Here is a 22,717-nt window from a genome sequence, read left to right on the forward strand (position 1 = left end):
TACTCAGAATATACATATAAAAAATAAAAATTTGACGTTAAAAAATGTATAAGTTAGAACCTAGGTCTAAAACAGATTTTTGCACAGCATTTTGCGATAATCTTGAAAGCATCATTTATCTTCAACACTTTATTAACAGTGAAAACAAACCTATCGATTGCATTTGAGACTTTTTGGGATAATTTAGTTTACGAAAGTAAGCCTGTGAATAAGACTATTAAGTGGAAACCAAGGGAATGGCAACAGCAAGGAAGCCGACAAGTTATCATATAGCGACTCGGTCAATTTTTATTTTGTATTTTAACCCCTATTCTTCTGAAGCTAGACTCAATTTTACAGCGGCATAACGCTGAGATTTTGCACACGGCGGGATAAACCAGCACTAACGATAAACTAAAAACTGAAACTAAAAAAGCGGAAGTGGGTATCTCAACTAGATGCACGTATTAGTGATTGCTTCAATCGCTATCTCATAATTAACAACGATGGGTAAATTGTAATCTTTTATTTTGCACTTCTAAAGGCAACACTACATATTTAAATTCCAAACTATGCATTTCTTTCTCCTGTCAATTTTAAGGAGCTAAATTTTGATACTACATAAAAAAGAAATAAAAACTTGATTTATTGATTGAAAGATAAAAGCTATTTTGTCAGCATGTCTCAAATTCTAAAAATAGTACCATGAATCTATGTTCAGTTTATCTGCTTGCGTTCAATAGTAAATGGTAAAAAACTCAAAACTCACCTTAAAAACTCGCTAGATCTTTGTACCCAACTTGATTTTCGCCTTGATTTTTTTAAATCACTGGGAAATCCAGCACTACTAGTATTTTGGCCAGGGGTAAAGCTAGCTCTTTTTTCATTTGGTAATTCTCTTAAACTTCTATTAACTTCCACATAGAAATTAGAATCGTCCCAAAAGTTGACTCCTTCTCTTGACTAGGTGAAAGAAACAATGAAATATTAATTTCATTTAATTAATGCGAAAGAACAAATACTAGTGAAGGTTGAAGATTTCTTCCTTATGTAATTTCAGTGATAACTTTGTGTTCGTACTTAAAGTACAAGTATCTGTAATTAAGGTTAATCTGATTTACGAAATTCTTAATTTTTTATGTTTATAAGGGTCTACAATGCTGGATGAATATCAGAGATTTTTCCTTTTAATCTGATCCGTTTTTGATTTTCATTCATGATCAAAGACTGGTTTAACAGGTTTGAGTGTATTCCACTTATACGGCTTCTGTTAGGTTGTGACCACACTAACACAATATCCAGCAGATCTTTGCTCACTTTCAAGCAAAACTGTTAGGGCCTTCAATGAGTATTTAGCGTAAGTACGTATGTAACATTAGTAAGTAGTCGTCGTAGAAAAAGATCAGCCACACTTCAGGGAACTTGGTGCACCGCAGGAATGACAACTGTACAATACTGACATCTCGCAACTTTTACACAATTCATTATTGCATAAACACAGACACACTCTTTCTATGAATAAACACTGACCCTAGAGAGAGTCAAAATAGTTAAGTTGCGATCGATTTCACTTTGTAGAGTAAGAGTAATAAAGAATGAAAGAATTACTATAACTCAATATGTTTTAGAATACAATATTTATCAGTTTTTCCTCTCATTTTTTCTTAACAATTCAGGAGCTTATTATTATTTTTTAAAAAAAGGCCAAATAGGTAGTGCTGTTTCAGCTTAAAATGAACGCAACTTTCGTAAGCATTTAACCTTCTTTTGATATCCAGTATAATAACATCCATCTAACTTTAATTGATAAATCCGATTAAGGATTAATGGCTATACGCTAAGTGCCATTTTGCTGTGATTCATGTTTCTATTGCATGTGAGTATAATACTAACGTGAATTAAAAGACCATTTCAAAAACGGTTATTTTCCAGTTAGATTTCAGTTTTCCGCGTTTCTCGAAAACCAAGAACGCTGAACTAAGTACTTAATGCGGTTATGCTACATACTAGTGGGAGGACATGATTTTGCTTGAAACTTCAGCTAAATTGATCTCAGAAGGAATTGAATTGAATAGGTTAGGGGTACATCCTGTTGTGAGAATTTAAAAGGTTACAAAAATTTTGAATTTGCAGAAAATCCCAGGAATATATTCCACTGTGGGAATTGGCACACGAAAAATCGAAGAGAGGGTTTCATATTGGATTTTTAATTTATTTAATTCAAGAGGAAAACTTATTTTGGCCAAATATTTAGTTAAATAATTTTACAATAAAAAAGTATGATTACTTACTTCAGATTTATGCTCATCAAATACCTTTCGAAAAGTATCAAGCTCTTCTTGATTATATTTTTTATTATATATTTTTTCTGCATGTTTGTGAAGCTCATCCTAAAAATTTATAAAACATTACGTATTTACTACAGTAAATATGTACAGTATACATTGTCTTTAGTATAACACAAAAATTGATTAATAAACTATATGTAAATTCTTGACAAAAAAACATTGACTTGTCAGAAGAGTTGTCTTAAAAGTTTCAAATAAATTACACCTAGATTATAAATAATAATAATAATAATAGAAATAGTAATAATAATAATAATAACCATAAATAATGATACAATTTCAAATAAATAAATCGACTATAATTTATAGTAGGGAACGAAAAGAAAACAATTTATTTATCAATTTAACTAACAAATATTTTCAACTAAAATAAGAAATCGTAACCAACACAATTCTGCTGATTAGATTATAAGAGAAGGATAATCAATTTTTGAATAGATATTTTCTAAGACATTCATGTGGTTCAGTGGATAGTAAGTCCTACGAACTTAATTAAAAGAGAGTGAGACTACCAGGATGGACATTCTGATGAGTACTGGGTACATACTGTGGCCGGGCATTAAGTAAAAAAAAGTATAAGACGGCAGTTTACATGGTCCGGGAATCCTTTCCATGGTACCTTCAAAGGGGCCATTAAAAGGAAAATGCTATTATAGTGCAGCCAAAAATGAGTTAGAATAAGATAAATAGTCGTAGCAATTGGTGAGTGAACTCACGCCAGAGTTAAAAAAAAGTCATACTGGTACTCGCGTACATTTTATTATCCCATCACTCCCGCAAGGCCGGGAGATTGAATAAATGCATATATCGAATGGGCAAGACAACAGATAGCCTTTATTTTGTTTTTTTTTTAAAAAAAAGCTCTACATGTATTGAATATTTTCTATAAGTGTGAAGGGCTTAAGTTTGGCACTTGGATCTTTACCCAGGTGGGTGTCCACTTTAACAGGCTAATCTAATGTGTCTAGTCAAGCAGGCAGGACTGGAAGCTGCAAAAAATCCCTGGATCGCAATAGAATACGCTGACTAACCAACCCCCCACGGAATCTAATCTAATCTGAACATATTTTTAGAATGCAAACAACTGATGGATTCATGTTCTACATCTACACCATGTAAAACAGTTAAGCTATTTCATTTTGTTTCAAGATAGGTTAGGAGTTCACTCATGGCCTAGGTCTAATGCCTTAGGGCATCTGCCTATCATGAATAATAATAACTTTGTCTTGGAATGTAATTTCTAAACAAAGTGTACGGAATAAGTTTACTCTTTCTAAATCATATTATTGGAAAACTTGTACCTTTTCAAATAAATTCATAGGGTCAATCTCTAAAACCTTCTACATGCGCCTACTTTGACAATTAACGAAATTTAAAATTCCAGTTACAAGCCTAGGTTCACAAGATGATTTTCAATTAAAAAAATAAAACTGATACAAAAGCTCCATTCACTCACCATTCTTTGATTATGTATTGCTCTTAATGCTTTCAATGGCCCAACCTCATTTTCTTCATGAAATGACTTAAATAAAATAATCAAATTTTAAGTCAAAAGAGAAATAATTTAATTAAATAATTACTTTTTAGAGATGATAAAATAAACTTTTAAATAAACTTACGCCTTGTTTACTTTCTTCCAAATCTGAATTTTGGCTTAATTTATGAAGATCGTACACTTCTTTGATCAAATCATAAAGGACTAGATCCTTTTTTTTGCAAGATTAAAAACAAAACAAAGTTGTGTTAACATGGATTATATTCTAACAATCAAAATGTAGGATTTAAAATAGTGACATATTAAACAAAATGTAAGTATGAAACGTAAATTCTATAATTACTGGCCAGTTACTGATAGGTGAAGGTTGGAGGTAAATAACTAAAATATTTAAAAATTCATTATAATAACAATAAAATTCAATACAAAGTTCTGGAATCGAACTCAGTTCCACAATTTATCTGAGCTTAGCTGATCGTGCCAGGCTGGTTGTATTAAATTGTAATCTTACATAATTTGGTACTGAGTTTTTAAGCGCATAAGTGCCCGCTTTTTGTTATTATACTGTAATGACAATGGCTTGATTGATTGTAATTTATATATATATATAAAAATCAAATTCTTATTTTTCAAATGTAAAACAATTTCGGTGTCAAATTACACATTATATCCCTACAAAACTCTTAAAACATTTATTCACAAGCAAAATAAAAATATTTTTGGTAAAGAATCCAAAGATACTTCAGACACTAGATCTACCAAGGATACTGGATGGACACAGAAATTATATTCCTACGTAATTAATCCCTAACAAGGAAAAGAATACACAAGTTTACCTCGACTTGTTCAACTGGTGCACTTTGAACAACTGGGCCCACTGTTTCTGGCTGAACCACTTGTTTTGACTAAAATAACAAACAATGAAACAATTAAATGTATTTGATTTTCATTATTTTGTGTAGTCAACATAAAGGGCGGTCGCTTACTCAGATATTTAAAGAAGGCCACATCTGTAAATCGAGAGAACTAGTTGCATGGCTTTACTAATGGCACAGCTGACTTCATAGCAGTCAAACTTGCCTATTACCTAAGATTGTTATTCCTAACCTTCTTTTTTCAGTATGTATATGTATGTGTATTTGAGAGTAAGAGTGTGTGTCTGTCAAGATGTATGTAAATAAATGAAACTAGATAAACCCATGTGTTCTGTGTATCACACAATAAGCGAAAGAATCTTGCAACGGGCTTTTTTCTAGCGGATTAACGATCGGAGAGTGGTAGCCGATCGGCTACATCCGGTTGAAAACGGCTATCTAATATGAAAAGAGAACGTTCCGTTCTAATGGACGATGCTGCAAAAAAAAAAAAAAAATGCTGTAAGTAGAATAAAAATCATGTCAAATGACCCGTATAACTTTGGTAATGTGATATTTTTAAAGAAATTAAATTATTTACTTTTTTGCTGCTTAAATAGTAAATGTAATATTGAAATCATGACAATATGTATTATGTGAAGTAGGTTAGAGGGTTGCCGAGGAACGTGTCTCGAAAAAAAAAAAAAATATCCAGCTCCCAATTAATTTCTAATTACTATCTTCTAGCCTATTTGTACGGAATTGGGAGGTCGATAATCTAGACTATTTTCTGTGCGGGGCAGCCACTTGACGGAGACCATCTTGTTGAGTATGAAGTCCTTGCTCATTTATCATATCAAGTGATGAGCTCCCATTAAGAGCGAAATTATTTAACTTCAACTAACCTGAGCCTACGTCATACAACACACTGTGCTCTTGCAATCACTCATTATGACTCGTTGAGAAATAATTTATTTTCTCATTTGTTAAATAATTAACTATAATCTAATTTATATTATCTTCAATATGCAGGAATCAAGCGCACTTACTGGTTGTGGTATTTGTTCCAATTTTACACCATCTTCGAGGGATAATCTTAAAGGAGTTGATGATGCTATTGGATCACTATAGACTATTGATGAGTTTGGATCGAAGTATTCAGGAGGTTGATATGCTGTTTTTGGCGGTGTTCCCTACGAAAAAAATAAAAATTAATTGATCTTCAGAAGATTCTGCCCAAATGTTTGAAAACTAAAGCTGAAGTCTCAACATAAGCTGAACATAGGTATTCCTCTATAAGTAAATTTTATTGTCTTGCATTACTCTATATAAAAAACAACCTATTAATGCTGATAATCAAATAAATAAAAATATTTATTTTGGCAAACAATTCGGTTAATCTGCGTCGTAGCATTCGTTTTTGCTTACAAATTTCAAACATAGCAAAGACGTTCTAAGTTTTTAAGGGATGTCTCCAACAACATTCTAGCTAAATTTAACCCATTTTTCTAATATCTCCTCCTTGTGTTAGAAAGCATTACAAATAAACTCCCTTTCCGATAGACCGATCGTGAAGGGAATCATAGACGTGAAGAGAAATTACTTATTTTTTTTTGCTAAACAAGATTTTGTTTGTCAGCTATGATAAAACTGTTCATAAACTTGATTTATTCGTCGAGTGATAAAAAAGAATGTTTTGTGAAGTTGTTAACCATTGTTAGGATATTAAGCTGGATGTATCTTTCAATCCAATTAGACATTCTTTAACAGCAATGCTCAAATTTTTGATTAATATTCATTCTTTTTGCTAGATTTTTTGTTAAAGAATTTTTCAATTTAGAATTCAATACTCATTCTTTTATTTAGACACTAAGTAGTTCATTTCTATTTAGCTAGTAGTATTCAGACAGTAGTATTAGTAAGAAGTTTTGGAAGTTGCAAAAAAATCTTCAGGTTTCAAAGGAAATCATTACATTATATTTTCAAATTTGAAACTCACAAATGAAATTTACATATTTACTTTTCGAATGTTTACCCAAATTCCTCTTATTTTAAATTGCTAAAACTTCAAAGAAAAAAAAAAATACTTACTCTTTCAGCTGTTTCTGGTTGCGGCGAATCTACACCACTCGGACCTGCTAGCCGTTTTTTATCTGTTGGATGGGCAAATTGTCTTGGAGATGTAAAGGGTTCGCCATCTTGAAACGTTTCTTCTGGCCGGGTTAATTTTGTATCGATTGGACCTAGATGATGTTCTTTTAGTTCTTCTGGCGGTTCCTACTCCAAATAGAAATGTGTATCAGCAAAGTAATATTAGAATTATATTTTAAGACTCGTCAACATCTGAAGTCATTTGCATTTAGTAGAGGCTTTTAGAAATTCTAATAGGTAGCTACAACTCAATATCTGCGTGGGTTACTTTTTTTTTTTAAATTCCTATTTCGTCGACTGTTGCGTTTCATGCCTTCTAGTTCGTCTAATACTTTCCAAAAAACAGTTTCCATCGGAGTATCCTTTCGTGGTTCATTGAATAGGAGAAGCTCTGTGTGTATACATCTGTGAACATTGACTCAAAAGTCGCAGATAGTTATGAGGCAAATACTCGCAATGTAAAAACAAATTACAAAAAAAATATGAATTTGGCAATAATCTTTCATCCTTTTGTATTAATGAATCAGACGCCGAAACAAAAGAACAATACTGTACAATTTCATTTCAGCTGAATTCAATGCACTCATTAATTCCTTGCTAAAACCTTCGCTAGGTGTTACAATAAAATAGAAAATTTCCTTGTAAAATGAAAACAAAAAAATCTAATTCAACAATTATCCAAGACGAGCAATTTAGGCTTGTAATTGTCGGTATCTGGATATCACGCAGCTAGAAAGGCGAACTTTTTAGCCTTGTCTAAAAGACTTTGGCAGTCTGATGAAACTATTCGCCATTTTGTAGAGGTCTGTTTGCTTCTGCTGAAATCACATTTCTTGCCTTTGAGAAATGAAGATTTCTCTTTCCGATATTGTGCCGTTCAGTAAGTTAAACGAACCTTCTAGCTTCATTCCAAGCTCTAGGCGACAGAACCGTCATTACTCCTAGTTTCTTATCTCTTAATTATCCAGCTTCTCCTGGCTGGATAGATTTTTATCTTCAGTATTAACATTACAGCATACATAACATAGTTTAGTCTCGGCGTTTTATTCTCGATAGAAATGGAACAATTGAATTTGGTTTTAAGTTCAAATTGTCACAATTCAAAACTTTACTGAATATTATTTATTCATAAAAAATGAAATTACATACATTCCGCCCTTTTTTAGGTTGTAAAAGGATACTACTTTCCTCTTAGTTTTGATGTCAAAGCGAAACGTTGCTAGTAATAACAAACACGTTTTGTTCTTCTTGGGTTTTAAGAAAAAAGGGCAGTATCTTTCAAAAAGCCAAACATAAAACTCGTATCTTTTCATTCGCCCTTATGGTAAACTGGTATCTCGGATTTTTCCTGAGAATATTAACTGTAGTTGGCTCATTTGAAGCAAACTGAAACTTAGTGAGTGTCCCTGAGGAGAAAACACCGACAAGTATATTGCTGCTAGAGGAACCTAGCTGTATGGACTTCAAATCAAGGATTTGATTAATTAGTACAACCCGAACACGAACAACAATTTCTCATCCTGTCTTTCCACTGTCTAAAGCCGCTAATTCAGCTTGAATTACAATATCTTAGTCATAATAGAATTACAAGAAATTTAAATCTGTGTAAGAGAAATGCTCACAGGGACATCGCTTAAAAAAAAGCTGCATAAATTTCAATTATTATGCTCTTCGAAAAATTTCTTACTTGGTAGTTTAAATCTGTATGACAAAAAAACCGATTAGCTTCAATCAGTGGTCCTTCATTTTTAATCTGTAGCGATTATGCTGATGGGATATACGTATAATGATGTTTGCAACTCTCATAAATTTAATTGTGAATGTTGCTTTAAACGAAATGTTTTTTATCTCCAAAAATCAAATCCACATATTTGAATCTAAAATTGGGAAGTTTTCTACAATTTATATTCTAAGGTTTTCTTGCAATTTTATTCCTCTAAAACGAAAATGATATTTTTTTCTTGATAATTTGGAGGAAACTAATTAGAACAATTCATTTTTATCGTTCAAGATAAACTTTTATACTAACATACTTTAAATTAGAAGAAATAAAAGACATGAGTGAAAGAAACATTTCGGATAATGTCGCTAAACAAGAATAACTTACATTTTTATTACCTATCGTAATATTTCATTACCATTCATCCACATATACAGTAAAATGGTTTAAGCAAAATAAATTTGTTATATGTATATTGTGTAATCCAAAACATTATGTATCTTAATTACCTACATAAAAGTTTTTTTAAAGTACTGTGTACGAAATAGAAGGAGCCAACCGTGTATTTTATCAAATAAATTTAGCAATACCTACTTACTTGAGGCCCCTGAGGAAATATTCATTAATAGATTCTTTTTTAAAAGGACAATTTATGAATAAAATAATTGAAATGGTAGTGTGATTACAACCAAAAGTGAAATAAGACAAGATTATTTGATTACAGAAAATGTGGTCAGGCCCGCAATACTGGAGATTGGAGAGTCAGCAAGTGTAGTGCGAGAAGGAAACGTAAGCTAGGTCAAAATCTCTACACCAAACTGAATAATCTACCAATCATGATTGATGAAAGCCCAAAACCGGTCAGGGATACAACAAACATGCGTTCTACTACGGATAAAATTAATGAAATTTGATTATATTGCATATTGAAAATATGGTATGAACTTTCACTCTACTTTTTCCTTACTGTAATGCTGAAAACGGTGTAGATTTTAAAATAGAAAATTTGATTTGATCGCAATCTGTGCGAAAACTATGATTGACGATTAGTAGGGTTATAAAAGTTTCCTTGTCTAATGGGCTTTCAAACGGTATATGATTTTCTAGGATTCCTTTTATCTTCGTATGAGAAATTACGTTTGTTTTACAAGAAAACGTGTTCACGAGTACTCAACAGTGTTAGTTTATCAAGTTGTTTAATTCATTGAAAACTCTTTTAGATGGACCAGTAGTCAATTTTTAAACTAGATTGTCTTAAAATTAGGAAGTCAAAGGTTACAAATTACCTTTTAAACATTTCCTTCTGATCTCACTGAAATATTTGTGAAAATGTTAGGATTAACGTAGGGTTAATTACTGCACTCTTAAGAATCAATCATTTACATTTGTATTTTATATTCTTTGCTAAGTTCAGTTCTACATAAACCAACTTTTGTCAGGAACTATATTGGAAGTAAACAATCCACTTAATATTTAGTTTATTTGAATATTCACAATTCATCTGTTGTCTAAATATCATTACCCTTAAGATTACTCTGAAGATGGATTTTAAAAAAGTTAGATTGGTTTGTAGTGATGACGAAATCATTTAATGTTACAATGCTTTACCTAAAGGTTAGTTTTAAACAAAAGAGTACTTGTATTTAATTTTTTTTTTTTTAATTAACAAGAATAAAATAAACGTTATTGTTATTAAGGGATAGTTGATTTTTTTTCTTACTTTGTATTGAGTTTCGTCAGCAAAAGTGACTTTTTTGGTTGGTTGTTTTCTTGAGGCCCAGTCTGTATCAGGAGGAGATGGCTGGCTCACTCCCTGGAAAATTAAAGAAAATTATCTATGGAACATCAACAATTCTTGAGGCGATTCCAAGACAAGGAAGGAATCAAACACGTTTTTGTTCTTCTTGGGTTCTTCTTCTTTTTGTTCTTCTTCCATTTTTACTATAACTATCTTTACTATCTTTTCTTTCACTCAAACCTTAATATATGTGAAATTTTTTGTTTTTTAAACAGTTCTAATGATTCTCTTTAATGAAACTTAAAAACATAGAGAAATGTTGTACTAACACTGTGTTAGCTTTACTTTTATAAATGAGGAATTTACTTACTGTTTGATGTGGACTGCCAATAAATGCTCTGTCTCCAGCTTGAGGGGTTTCCGGCGATGAGAACTGTGGTGTTCCTGGTCGAGTTTGTGGATACTGAAATGATTGTTCATCTTCTGTTGTAGTAGATAAAGTACCATCGAGTCTTCTATAATCTGTCAAATTGTCTGATCGTGTAATCTATACAGAACAAAAGTGTAAATAAATAATCAAAATGATTTATATATAGAGTTTGTATACAATATAGAAAAAGTACCATTGGAAAGGTTATTTGTAATGAAGGCAATCATATTTATACACGCATACAAATAATAGTTAATTTAAATTACAGAACTGATCGAGTAATAAAGTTAAAATAAGTTAAACTGTGAATAATATGGCAGGATAGGAGTATAATGAATAATTTACCAAACTATTAATAAGTTGAGAAATGTTGGCTTGTAATGCTAATAGAGGAATAGAAAAAATCTTCGCTTAAAGAGTTAACTGTTGTACATACATCATTCTCGATCAGCTAACGGTTGAATAAGAAGAAACATTTAAGTTTAGTAGAGAATGAAGTTCGTGGTGACTACTATGTTATAAAGGAGTTTGAAAAGAACAAACCCATCTACTGTTTCATGTCAAGAAGACAATGTGCGAATTTGGATAGAATATCTAAATTTCTCGTGTTGAATCAATTCAATTTGGTCAGAGATTATATTTCATTTACTTCAGTAGCTTATTTCGACTTCTCACGTATCTAACACTCCTTCAGACTTTTAGGCGATCAAATAATGGAGTCATACTCTAACTGATTTCTCACAAGACTACGGTACAAAATTAAAACATATTTAATTCAGATTTAAGAAGCTGACTCCTTAATAAGTAAAGGATACCTAGAATTGATTTTTATAGATATTGAATTGACTCACTGTTTGCTTTGATTCTGTTCGATTCGGACTGGCTATAAATGCTGATTCCGGAGTACTGGGGCTTCCCTGTGGTGGATATTGGGATGGTTTTTGCGGTGTCTGCACAGGTGTACGGACTTCTTGCATTGCTGGCTCAGGAGAAATTATTTTTTTCTCCGGTTGATCTTTCTAATCAAATTTAAAGTGTCTTAAGGAATTTAATATTTAGTATAAAGTAAAGTTGCTTGATTTAATAATTAATGGTAAAAAATGAAAAGACATTTAATACAGACTTAAGATGCTGGCTCCATAAAGAATACAGGGCCAAACCTTGAATTGATTTTTATAGATATTGAATTGACTCACTGTTCGCATTGATTCTGTTCGATTCGGACTGGCTGTGAATGCTGATTTTGGTGGGCTGGGAATTCCCTGTGGTGGATATTGGGATGGTTTTTGCGGTGTCTGCACAGGTGTACGGACTTCTTGCATTGCTGACTGAGGAGAAATTATTTTTTGTTCCGGTTTATCTTTCTATTCAAATTTAAAGTGTCTTAAGGAATGAAATATTTAGTATACATGAAAGTTTTTTTTTTTATTTGAATAGAAATCACCTTTCGCTTATATAATGATTAGATATGTCTAATCATTTATTATAGAAACGTGCTATGAAACATAATCAATGCTATTAGACTAAATTAGTGGCAGTTTATGATAACATTTGCAATGATGAATTTTATTAATTGGAATTTTTAATTGCCTATTGTTTACAGTTACTAGTTTAAGGTACTAACAGTGGACTGCAAGTTGTTACAACCTTCTCGTCTCCTGGCAAAAAATTCGGTCTTCGTTTTCGATCAAGCCTGAAGAGTTTTTTCTTATTTGTGCCATACTTAAGGAAATTGGTTCAAGTTTCAAATTACAGTAAGTACTAAGTATAGTAGTAAATGCAAGTTTATTATTGAATGATAGTACTGTTTTTAAATTATAAAGATTACAGTTCAATGGAAGACGAAAATTTATCAAAAATTTGAATAAAATCTTCGCTCTTCTCTCATTTCATAACAACAAATTGAAAATGTCTTAACTAATCTTTCTTTAAGGCAACATGATTACTCGTCAATCCCAAAAACTGTTACCTACCCATTTCTGATGAGAGGTAATTTAAAAGGTTATTTGGTTGCATTCTCTAATAGTTTTTTGGAGAAGTTTTAAGTAAGTTACCACTGCTACCCTATCGAGATAAAATAGACCACCATCTTAATTCTGTGGTTTTCCCGTCTCCCTTTTATTAACAGGGCAAACCGTACGAAACTTAGACTCTATTAGACCCCTTTGATTTCTGAAATTCTGTTAATCAACTTTCGAGTATTTAATAATTCTGAAATTAAATAAAATTGTAAAAAAAAAATCTTAGCTTCTACATAAGATCCAATAAGCGGTTGGAGGTATTTAGAACATTATTTAGAAATTTATACATCTTACTTCTTCAAGTATTTGTTCTTCAGAAGGGCCTGGAACCTTAGAAGTTTCCTCCAGCTCTGATTCCTGAATAAAATAAATAACTTGCAGCTCATTAGAATTGCCTATATAATTTAATATAAGGAGCAATCATTTGCTTACCAGTTCATAAGTCACCTGAATTAATCTTTCAATTTTGGTTGGCAATTCTGGGCCATCTCGTTTTGCTGGATCACAATGACACGTACTTATTGCATCCTGGAATATATAATTCTTATTCAAAAAGCCAATCTGTTTTACGTACTTTGTAAACTCCAATAATAAAAACGTTAAAACATTAATTAAAAATTTTACTGCTGCGAGGCTGATAATTTTATTTTTATCATAATGATATCGTAAGCGTAAGCCATCCATTATTGAGTTATTTCAAAACCAAGAAAGATTTCCACAGTATGGGCTTGTGTTATTAGGGTCTTTTATAACCGAAGAACTTTCTTCCTGAGGTTCTGGGCTTTTGAACTAATTACAAGATTCTGATGGTAGTAAGGGGTGGGATGCTGGGGCCTCGGCTGAAAAGTTACCCTTAGATGTTGTTTCTTTTATTTTAACGCATGGTGCGGGTTTGTGTGTCGGAGACCCTCACTTTGTTCGTGTTCTTTAAGCGGAGCTATTGAAATTGCACCTACAACACTCCGTTAAAACGGATTTACATAATATTTGGTTCTTCAAGGATAGCCACTTATCAAGGCCTTCCTGGTAAAAGTCAACTCTCATTTATTATTTGGATGCTGCTCTCAGTTCCTCGGGAGCAATGAATACCTGGGCTCTTGAGCACTCCGGGATTCTAAGGAACAGATGTACTGATGAGCGCGGGAGGAAGCTTCGTTAGTTACAATAAATCTTCAACCTGTTATACGTATCTCATATCTACGGTGTAGAACGGAGGTGTATCAGTGGATTTTAAAATAACACAACTGACTAGGAGACTCTGCTTTACTTTTGCAGATCTCGAATTCGTTATCTAGGCTAGATGGTTAAGTGGACACGATGTTTTCTCGTTTAACCTATATAATAATTTCGGTCTTCATTGTATTCTCCATTGCTTGTGACCAGTACTTAATGAAGCTACTTGACATTTTGTAAAGGATTGTTACGCTTATCAGAATCAGAACAATAGGCAGTATCCTTCCCTAACCGGTGCCGATTCTTTGTGCATATATCTGGTTACATAAGATTTTAATGTATAATTCATTGGCGTTTCTAGAACATCCATCGAGGAGGAGGATGCAATCCTTATAATAGCGGGGTCCGGGGGTTGTTAAATTAAAGAAAATTATCTATGGAACATCAACAATTCTTGAGGCGATTCCAAGACAAGGAAGGAATCAAACACGTTTTTGTTCTTCTTGGGTTCTTCTTCTTTTTGTTCTTCTTCCATTTTTACTATAACTATCTTTACTATCTTTTCTTTCACTCAAACCTTAATATATGTGCAATTTTTTGATTTTTAAAACAGTTCTAATGATTCTCTTTAATGAAACTTAAAAACATAGAGAAATGTTGTACTAGCACTGTGTTAGCTTTACTTTTATAAATGAGGAATTTACTTACTGTTTGATGTGGACTGCCAATAAATGCTCTGTCTCCAGCTTGAGGGGTTTCCGGCGATGAGAACTGTGGTGTTCCTGGTCGAGTTTGTGAATACTGAAATGATTGTTCATCGTCTGTTGTAGTAGATAAGGTACCATCGAGTCTTCTATAATCTGTTAAATTGTCTGATCGTGTAATCTGTACAGAACAAAATGTAAATAAACAATCAAACATGATTTATATATATAGAGTTTGTAAAAAATGTATGAGGCGGGTATAGGTGGTAAGTGTTTGCGGTTATTAATAAATCTTTATGATTTAGCCTCCATAAAAATTGCAGATAGTTCGAATGAAATCCCCGTTTCGGAAGGAGTGCTTCAGGGTGAAATATTAAGCCCTCTCCTTTTCTCAGTTTATACTGCGGGAATTATTGAATACTTTGATAAATTTAACTTCAAGGGAATTAACCTTGGGGTAGAAAAGGATTTACACATTTTAATGTATGCGGACGATTTAGTGATGCTCTCATACTCTGCGATAGATGCCCAGTTAAAACTTAATTGCCTCTCTAAATATTGTGAATTAAACTCTCTCACTGTAAATTCCGAGAAAACAAAAATTGTAATATTCCATAAAGGGGGAACATTAGGCAAAACAAATAATTTCTTTTACAATAGCTCTAAAATTGAAATTTGTAAGTCTTTTAATTATCTGGGAGTAAAACTTGCATCATCGGGGAAATTTAGACAAGCAAGCTTATCGTTTCTATCGAAGAATGCCATTGCCAGTCAAAGAGTTAAAAGGTTATTAGGATCGTGTAAGTCTGACTCTTGGGATGCAAAGAATAAGGTGTACGATTCGTTATCTGAAAGCGTGCTGCTGTATATGTCTGAAATCTGGGGATTACAGTATGCTAATGTTGTAGAAAGAGGACAATTAAAATTTTTTAAAATGTTGTTAAGCTTGCCAGTCAATACTCCAGATAGTTTTGTTAGAGTTGAGACGGGACGCTCCCATGTTATATGTAAAATATTAAAACGAACTCTTCGATGGTGGAGTAAATTACTGGAAATGTCTGAGGAAAAATTGCCCAAACAATGTTATAATAAATTATTGCAAATAATAGATTTTAAAAGTGTCCCTTTTAATTGGGCAAAAGATGTAAGGGTAATTCTAAGAGAACTTGGAGCCAAAAATGTATGGGATTGCCAAAATTTGGACAGTGAAAACTTGAAGAGTCTCATTGACAGTATAAACAATCATTATTTAAGTAAAGATATAGAATTTATATTAAACTCTTCATTTAATAAATACTTTCGTAGAGTCAGTAACCTTGGAATACCAGAAGCTTATCTTTATTATAATATAAACTTCTGTAAACTTAAATTGATTTCCCAATTGAGAATGGCAGGCAAAAAATACTCTAGGATTGTTGTAAATAGGGAGAGAATACAATTTAATAAAGATGTATATTGTAGATGTTGAGGTACAGGTGAGAAAGAAGATCTGCCTCACTTTCTGCTTTATTGTCCAGCCCTTTCTCCCTATAGAGCAATATACCTAGACAAGTACATTACAAGTAATAATATGTTGGACAATCTTGAAAGTATGCTATCTGATTTAGATATTAATAAGATTAACAATGTATATCTATTTGTAATTAATAGTTTAAAATTTATAAAATTCATGTTGACATGAGATAGTAGAAAATCATTTTATCTGGAAATAATTAAGTTATATATTATGTTTTATGCTGTCTTTGTTAGTTACTATTGTCAGATCAGTATTCAAAAAGTTTTGATCTAAATTTGTTTATTTATTATTTTTGGTGCAATTTGAAGTTCAGTTTTGTTATTTTTTTTTTTTTTTTTTTTTTTTTTTTTTTAAATAGTTCAGTTTGTTGAAAGATATTTAATTTAATTTTCAATGTTTACATTTTTTTTTTTTATTTTTTCCCACTCACCTGCTATGAATGTAAAATTCTAAAAGCAATAAAGATATATATATATATATATATATAGAGTTTGTATTCATGAAGGAAAAAGAGCCATTGGAAAGATGATTTTTTAATGTAGGCAATCATATTTATTTATTACCATATATATATATTTATTACTATAAAGGGTGACCAAAGTTATATGCTCCACCCACTTTTTTTTTAACGGCGGGAAATTTCAAAAAATAAAAAACACGTATTTAATCATTTCTAGTCTAGTTCATTTTCAGTGATTGACCCATTTTTTTAAACCCTTGTATCTCGAGATACAGCATCCAACTTTTGTTTTTCAAATGGAACGTTATATTTTTTGTTGCTTATTTTTGTAGTATTTGATCTCCTAAAAACAACAAAAAAAATTTTTTTGAAATCGGTTAGGTTTTTCAAAAGTTATGGGTATTTAAAATATGAAAAACAAATTTCAGTTTACTGTCAAAATTACGTTATTTTTCTTTAAAGAATCTATTCAAACTGGGCACAACCAACGGATAGGCAAGCCAAAACTCTGGACTCCCACGCTTTGCTTGCAGCAGCACTTACGGTAGCGAAGTCAAGATCTAGGCAGGCTAGAGTAACTCGACGTTTCAGATCATCGACTGAAGCCACGGGATTAAGGATACTTTACACTTTACTTTTTTAGGTATCCCCACAAAATATAGTCAATCTGGGTCAAGTCCGGAGATCGAGGTGGCCATTGGATATGGGACCATGAGTCCTTACGCACTTTTAATGGAAATTTCTGCCCAGCTAACCTCGAACCACTCTCGCCGGGCATCCATCTTGTTGAAAATACATATCTATCCGACGTTGTAGATGAACATCTTCAAGCGGAACTGGCAAAATGTCTCTGAAAAAAAAGTTGGATACCTTTCACCAGTTAAGTTCTCTCTGTAGAAATATGGGCCGATTAGTTGATTTCCTACAACTCCACCTAAACGTTTGTAGAAAAAGCAACCTGAACGTCGAAACTTCTAGCCTGCCTAGATCTTGACTTCGCCACGATAAGTGCTGCTACAAGCAAAGCGTGGGAGTCCAGAGTTTTGGCTTGCCTATCCGTTGGTTGTGCCCAGTTTGAATAGATTCTTTAAAAAAAATAACGTAATTTTGACAGTAAACTGAAATTTGTTTTTCATATTTTAAATACCCATAACTTTTGAAAAACCTAACCGATTTCAAAAAAAAATTTTTTGTTGTTTTTAAGAGATCAAATACCACAAAAATAAGCAACAAAAAATATAACGTTCCATTTGAAAAACAAAAGTTGGATGCTTTATCTCGAGATACAAGGGTTTAAAAAAATGGGTCAATCACTGAAAATAAACTAGACTAGAAATGATTAAATATGTTTTTTATTTTTTCGAAATTTCCCGCCGTTAAAAAAAAAGTGGGTGGAGCATATAACTTTGGTCACCCTGTATATGAATTTTGATCTGTTATTAGAAGAATGAGTTCAGAGAAAATAATGGGTTTTTGAAAAAATAAAAAAGGGAAAACTCCAGTCAATAATGCACAAACTTCGGTTTAGGGTTTTTAATCACTGAAACTTTATTCAAATCCTGGGAGGCTACAATCAAGTTATAAAGTTTTATTTTTCTGAGTAAAATTTGATTTGATCACAGTACCTTCTTACCTAGAATTTGAAAAGAAAAGAAGAAACTATGATTGACGATTAGTACGAAGCAGGCGTAATTACTGCACTCTCAAGCATCAAATCATTTGCATTTGTATTTTATATTCTAATCTAAGTTTAATACTACATAAACCAACATTTGTAAGGAACTGGATTGGAAGTAAAAAATCTTTAATACTTAGTTTATTTGAATATTCACAATTCATCTGTTATCTAAGCATCATTAACCTTGAGATTGTCCTGAAGATGAATTTTGGAGCAGTTAGATTGGTTTGCAGTGATGACGAAATCTTTAAATTTGACAATGCTTTACTAAAGGTTAGTTTTAAACAAAAGAGTACGTGTATTTAATTTAATTTTAATTAACAAGTATAAAATAAACGTTATTGTTATTAAGGGGTGGTTGATTTTTTTTCTTACATTGTATTGAGTTTCGTCAGCAAAAGTGACTTTCTATGAAACATTAACAATTCTTAAGGTGATTCCCTCATAAGAAAGGAATCTATTCGTTTTTATGAGATTACTATCGTTTTTACATTCAATACTTAGGTAATATATGTGTGGTTCTTCTCTTTGATTCATTCGTTTATTTTAAGTTTCATATATTTTAAAATCCTTGAGTAAGAGACAGCGGTTTTTAAAGATGGGTCTGGGTGCTATAAATCTATTTTTGGAATTATGAATTCACAATCATTCAAAAATGAAAAGTCTAGCGATCAAATTTGGTATTAGTCTTAGATCGGCTATTGTAGAGCTCCATCAAAATCAGCTGAATCGATTTTTTTTAACGCTTTTTTTTTTATTTAAAAAAAAGACGGTTTTTTATGATTTTGTTTAATGAAACTTCAAAACCCAGAGAGCTTTAAAAGTAAAATGCTAGTTAAAAGAAGTACTAGCACTATATTACCTTTATTTTTATAAATGAGGAATTTACTTACTGTTTGTTGTGGAGTGCCAATAAATGTTCTGTCTCCAGCTTGAGGAGTTTCCGGCGATGAGAACTGTGGTGTTCCTGGTCGAGTTTGTGGATACTGAAATGATTGTTCATCTTCTGTTGTAGTAGATAAGGTACCATCGAGTCTTCTATAATCTGTCAAATTGTCTGATCGTGTAATCTGTACAGAACAAAAGTGTAAATAAATAATCAAAATGATTTATATATAGAGTTTGTATACAATATAGAAAAAGTACCATTGGAAAGGTTATTTGTAATGAAGGCAATCATATTTATATACACGCATACAAATAATAGTTAATTTAAAATACAGAACTGATCGAGTAATAAAGTTAAAATAAGTTAAACTGTGAATAATATGGCAGGATAGGAGTATAATGAATAATTTACCAAACTATTAATAAGTTGAGAAATGTTGGCTTGTAATGCTAATAGAGGAATAGAAAAAATCTTCGCTTAAAGAGTTAACTGTTGTACATACATCATTCTCGATCAGCTAACGGTTGAATAAGAAGAAACATTTAAGTTTAGTAGAGAATGAAGTTCGTGGTGACTACTATGTTATAAAGGAGTTTGAAAAGAACAAACCCATCTGCTGTTTCATGTCAAGAAGACAATGTGCGAATTTGGATAGAATATCTAAATTTCTCATGTTGAATCAATTCAATTTGGTCAGAGATTATATTTCATTTACTTCAGTAGCTTATTTCGAATTCTAACGTATCTAACACTCCTTCAGACTTTTAGGCGATCAAATAATGGAGTCATACTCTAACTGATTTCTCACAAGACTACGGTACAAAATTAAAACATATTTAATTCAGATTTAAGAAGCTGACTCCTTAAAAAGTAAAGGATACCTTGAATTGATATTGAATTGACTCACTGTTTGCTTTGATTCTGTTCGATTCGGACTGGCTATAAATGCTGATTCCGAAGTACTGGGGCTTCCCTGTGGTGGATATGAGGATGGTTTTTGCGGTGTCTGCACAGGTGTACGGACTTCTTGCTTTGCTGGCTGAGGAGAAATTATTTTTTGTTCCGGTTTATCTTTCTATTCAAATTTAAAGTGTCTTAAGGAATGAAATATTTAGTATAAAGTAAAGTTGCTTGATTTAATAATTAATAGTACAAAATGAAAACACTTTTAATACAGACTTAAGGATGCTGGCTCCATAAAGAATACATTGCCAAACCTTGAATTGATTTTTATAGATATTGAATTGACTCACTGTTCGCATTGATTTTGTTTGATTCGGACTGGTTGTGAATGCTGATTTTGGTGGGCTGGGGCGTCCCAGTGGTGGACATGGGGATGTTTTTTGCGGTGTCTGCACAGGTGTACGGACTTCTTGCTTTGCTGGCTGAGGAGAAATTATTTTTTGTTCCGGTTTATCTTTCTATTCAAATTTAAAGTGTCTTAAGGAATGAAATATTTAGTATAAAGTAAAGTTGCTTGATTTAATAATTAATAGTACAAAATGAAAATACTTTTAATACAGACTTAAGGATGCTGGCTCCATAAAGAATACAGGGCCAAACCTTGAATTGATTTTTATAGATATTGAATTGACTCACTGTTCGCATTGATTTTGTTTGATTCGGACTGGTTGTGGATGCTGATTTTGGTGGGATGGGGCGTCCCAGTGGTGGACATGGGGATGTTTTTTGCGGTGTCTGCACAGGTGTACGGACTTCTTGCTTTGCTGGCTGAGGAGAAATTATTTTTTGTTCCGGTTTATCTTTCTATTCAAATTTAAAGTGTCTTAAGGAATGAAATATTTAGTATAAAGTAAAGTTGCTTGATTTAATAAATAATGGTACAAAATGAAAACACTTTTAATACAGACTTAAGGATGCTGGCTCCATAAAGAATACAGGGCCAAACCTTGAATTGATTTTTATAGATATTGAATTGACTCACTGTTCGCATTGATTTTGTTTGATTCGGACTGGTTGTGGATGCTGATTTTGGTGGGATGGGGCGTCCCAGTGGTGGACATGGGGATGTTTTTTGCGGTGTCTGCACAGGTGTACGGACTTCTTGCTTTGCTGGCTGAGGAGAAATTATTTTTTGTTCCGGTTTATCTTTCTATTCAAATTTAAAGTGTCTTAAGGAATGAAATATTTAGTATAAAGTAAAGTTGCTTGATTTAATAAATAATGGTACAAAATGAAAACACTTTTAATACAGACTTAAGGATGCTGGCTCCATAAAGAATACAGGGCCAAACCTTGAATTGATTTTTATAGATATTGAATTGACTCACTGTTCGCATTGATTTTGTTTGATTCGGACTGGTTGTGGATGCTGATTTTGGTGGGATGGGGCGTCCCAGTGGTGGACATGGGGATGTTTTTTGCGGTGTCTGCACAGGTGTACGGACTTCTTGCTTTGCTGGCTGAGGAGAAATTATTTTTTGTTCCGGTTTATCTTTCTATTCAAATTTAAAGTGTCTTAAGGAATGAAATATTTAGTAAAAGTAAAGTTGCTTGATTTAATAATTAATAGTACAAAATGAAAACACTTTTAATACAGACTTAAGATGCTGGCTCTATAAAGAATACAGGGCCAAACCTTGAATTGATTTTTATAGATATTGAATTGACTCACTGTTCGCTTTGATTTTGTTTGATTCGGACTGGTTGTGATTGCTGATTTTGGTGGGCTGGGGCTTCCCTGTGGTGGATATTGGGATGGTTTTTGCGGTGTCTGCCCAGGTGTACGGACTTCTTGCATTGCTGGCCGAGGAGAAATTATTTGTTGTTCCGGTTTATCTTTCTAATCAAATTTAAAGTGTCTTAAGGAATGAAATATTTAGTATACATGAAAGTTTTTTTTTTATTTGAATAGATATTACCTTTCGCTTATATAATGATTAGATATGTCTAATCATTTATTATAGAAACGTGCTATGAAACATAATCAATGCTATTAGACTAAATTAGTGGCAGTTTATGATAACACTTGCAATGATGAATTTTATTAATTGGAATTTTTAATTGCCTATTGTTTACAGTTACAGGCTTATTTTTGGATGTTCCGCTTTCACAAATGCTATTAACAATTATAATATTTTTTACATTGTTACATCTAAGGTTGGTGTGTCTTCTGCCCGGAATGTGTAGGTACTGAGTCCTAAAACTGTCGCAGCAAAAAAATATCTATCTAAATAAACTATCTGCTATCAGGCGACCTTTAAACGGAAAATCATCTACTCAAACCAAAAATATTTCTTCCTCAGTAGTGATCAATTAATACTATATAAAAACCGTAAAATCATACCTCATAATTAGGCGTCGGTGACTGGACAACTTGTTCTGGTAACTTTTTGGCTGCATCTGCATGAGCGCCCTCCTTACATAGGCATTTCATTTTTGGAGTCTGCAAAGTACGATTAATTTAATTTTGCTACTGAACTTCTAAGATTAGTTTGACTTTACAATCCAATTTGAACGCCTTAATTCAGGTTATCGTCGGTTTTCTAAAAGATTTACTAGTAAAAAGAACCAAAATATTAGTTAAAGTAATCCTTTATT

The 22,717-nt window shown here is 32.3% G+C and overlaps 1 protein-coding gene across 22 annotated transcripts in view; it reads right to left on the minus strand.

The window, feature by feature from the left end:
- The window catches only part of LOC141454671 (uncharacterized), a 37,414-nt gene that overhangs the window by 864 nt on the left and 13,833 nt on the right, over positions 1–22,717 (minus strand). For 6 of the 22 annotated variants that reach the window (XM_074129171.1, XM_074129170.1, XM_074129168.1 and 3 more), the window contains 22 exons: positions 22,464–22,562; positions 21,792–21,959; positions 21,448–21,615; positions 21,102–21,269; positions 20,756–20,923; positions 20,410–20,577; positions 20,064–20,231; positions 19,161–19,337; positions 14,618–14,794; positions 13,169–13,264; positions 13,031–13,093; positions 11,912–12,079; positions 11,567–11,734; positions 10,656–10,832; positions 10,268–10,360; positions 6,768–6,953; positions 5,726–5,869; positions 4,659–4,727; positions 3,947–4,033; positions 3,784–3,849; positions 2,271–2,369; positions 749–942 (listed from right to left, as the gene is read on the minus strand). In XM_074129171.1, coding sequence (XP_073985272.1) covers positions 749–942; positions 2,271–2,369; positions 3,784–3,849; positions 3,947–4,033; positions 4,659–4,727; positions 5,726–5,869; positions 6,768–6,953; positions 10,268–10,360; positions 10,656–10,832; positions 11,567–11,734; positions 11,912–12,079; positions 13,031–13,093; positions 13,169–13,264; positions 14,618–14,794; positions 19,161–19,337; positions 20,064–20,231; positions 20,410–20,577; positions 20,756–20,923; positions 21,102–21,269; positions 21,448–21,615; positions 21,792–21,959; positions 22,464–22,562 — 3,071 coding nt within the window. Of the gene's footprint in view, positions 1–748; positions 943–2,270; positions 2,370–3,783; positions 3,850–3,946; positions 4,034–4,658; positions 4,728–5,725; positions 5,870–6,767; positions 6,954–10,267; positions 10,361–10,655; positions 10,833–11,566; positions 11,735–11,911; positions 12,080–13,030; positions 13,094–13,168; positions 13,265–14,617; positions 14,795–19,160; positions 19,338–20,063; positions 20,232–20,409; positions 20,578–20,755; positions 20,924–21,101; positions 21,270–21,447; positions 21,616–21,791; positions 21,960–22,463; positions 22,563–22,717 lie in introns of those variants that run through there. The other 16 variants (XM_074129162.1, XM_074129158.1, XM_074129161.1 and 13 more) reach the window with 16 other exon arrangements.

The sequence above is a fragment of the Rhodnius prolixus genome, unplaced genomic scaffold (genome assembly GCF_049639745.1).
Source record: "Rhodnius prolixus isolate KJV_2025 unplaced genomic scaffold, Rpr scaffold_9, whole genome shotgun sequence".
Classification (NCBI taxonomy): Eukaryota; Metazoa; Arthropoda; class Insecta; order Hemiptera; family Reduviidae; genus Rhodnius; species Rhodnius prolixus.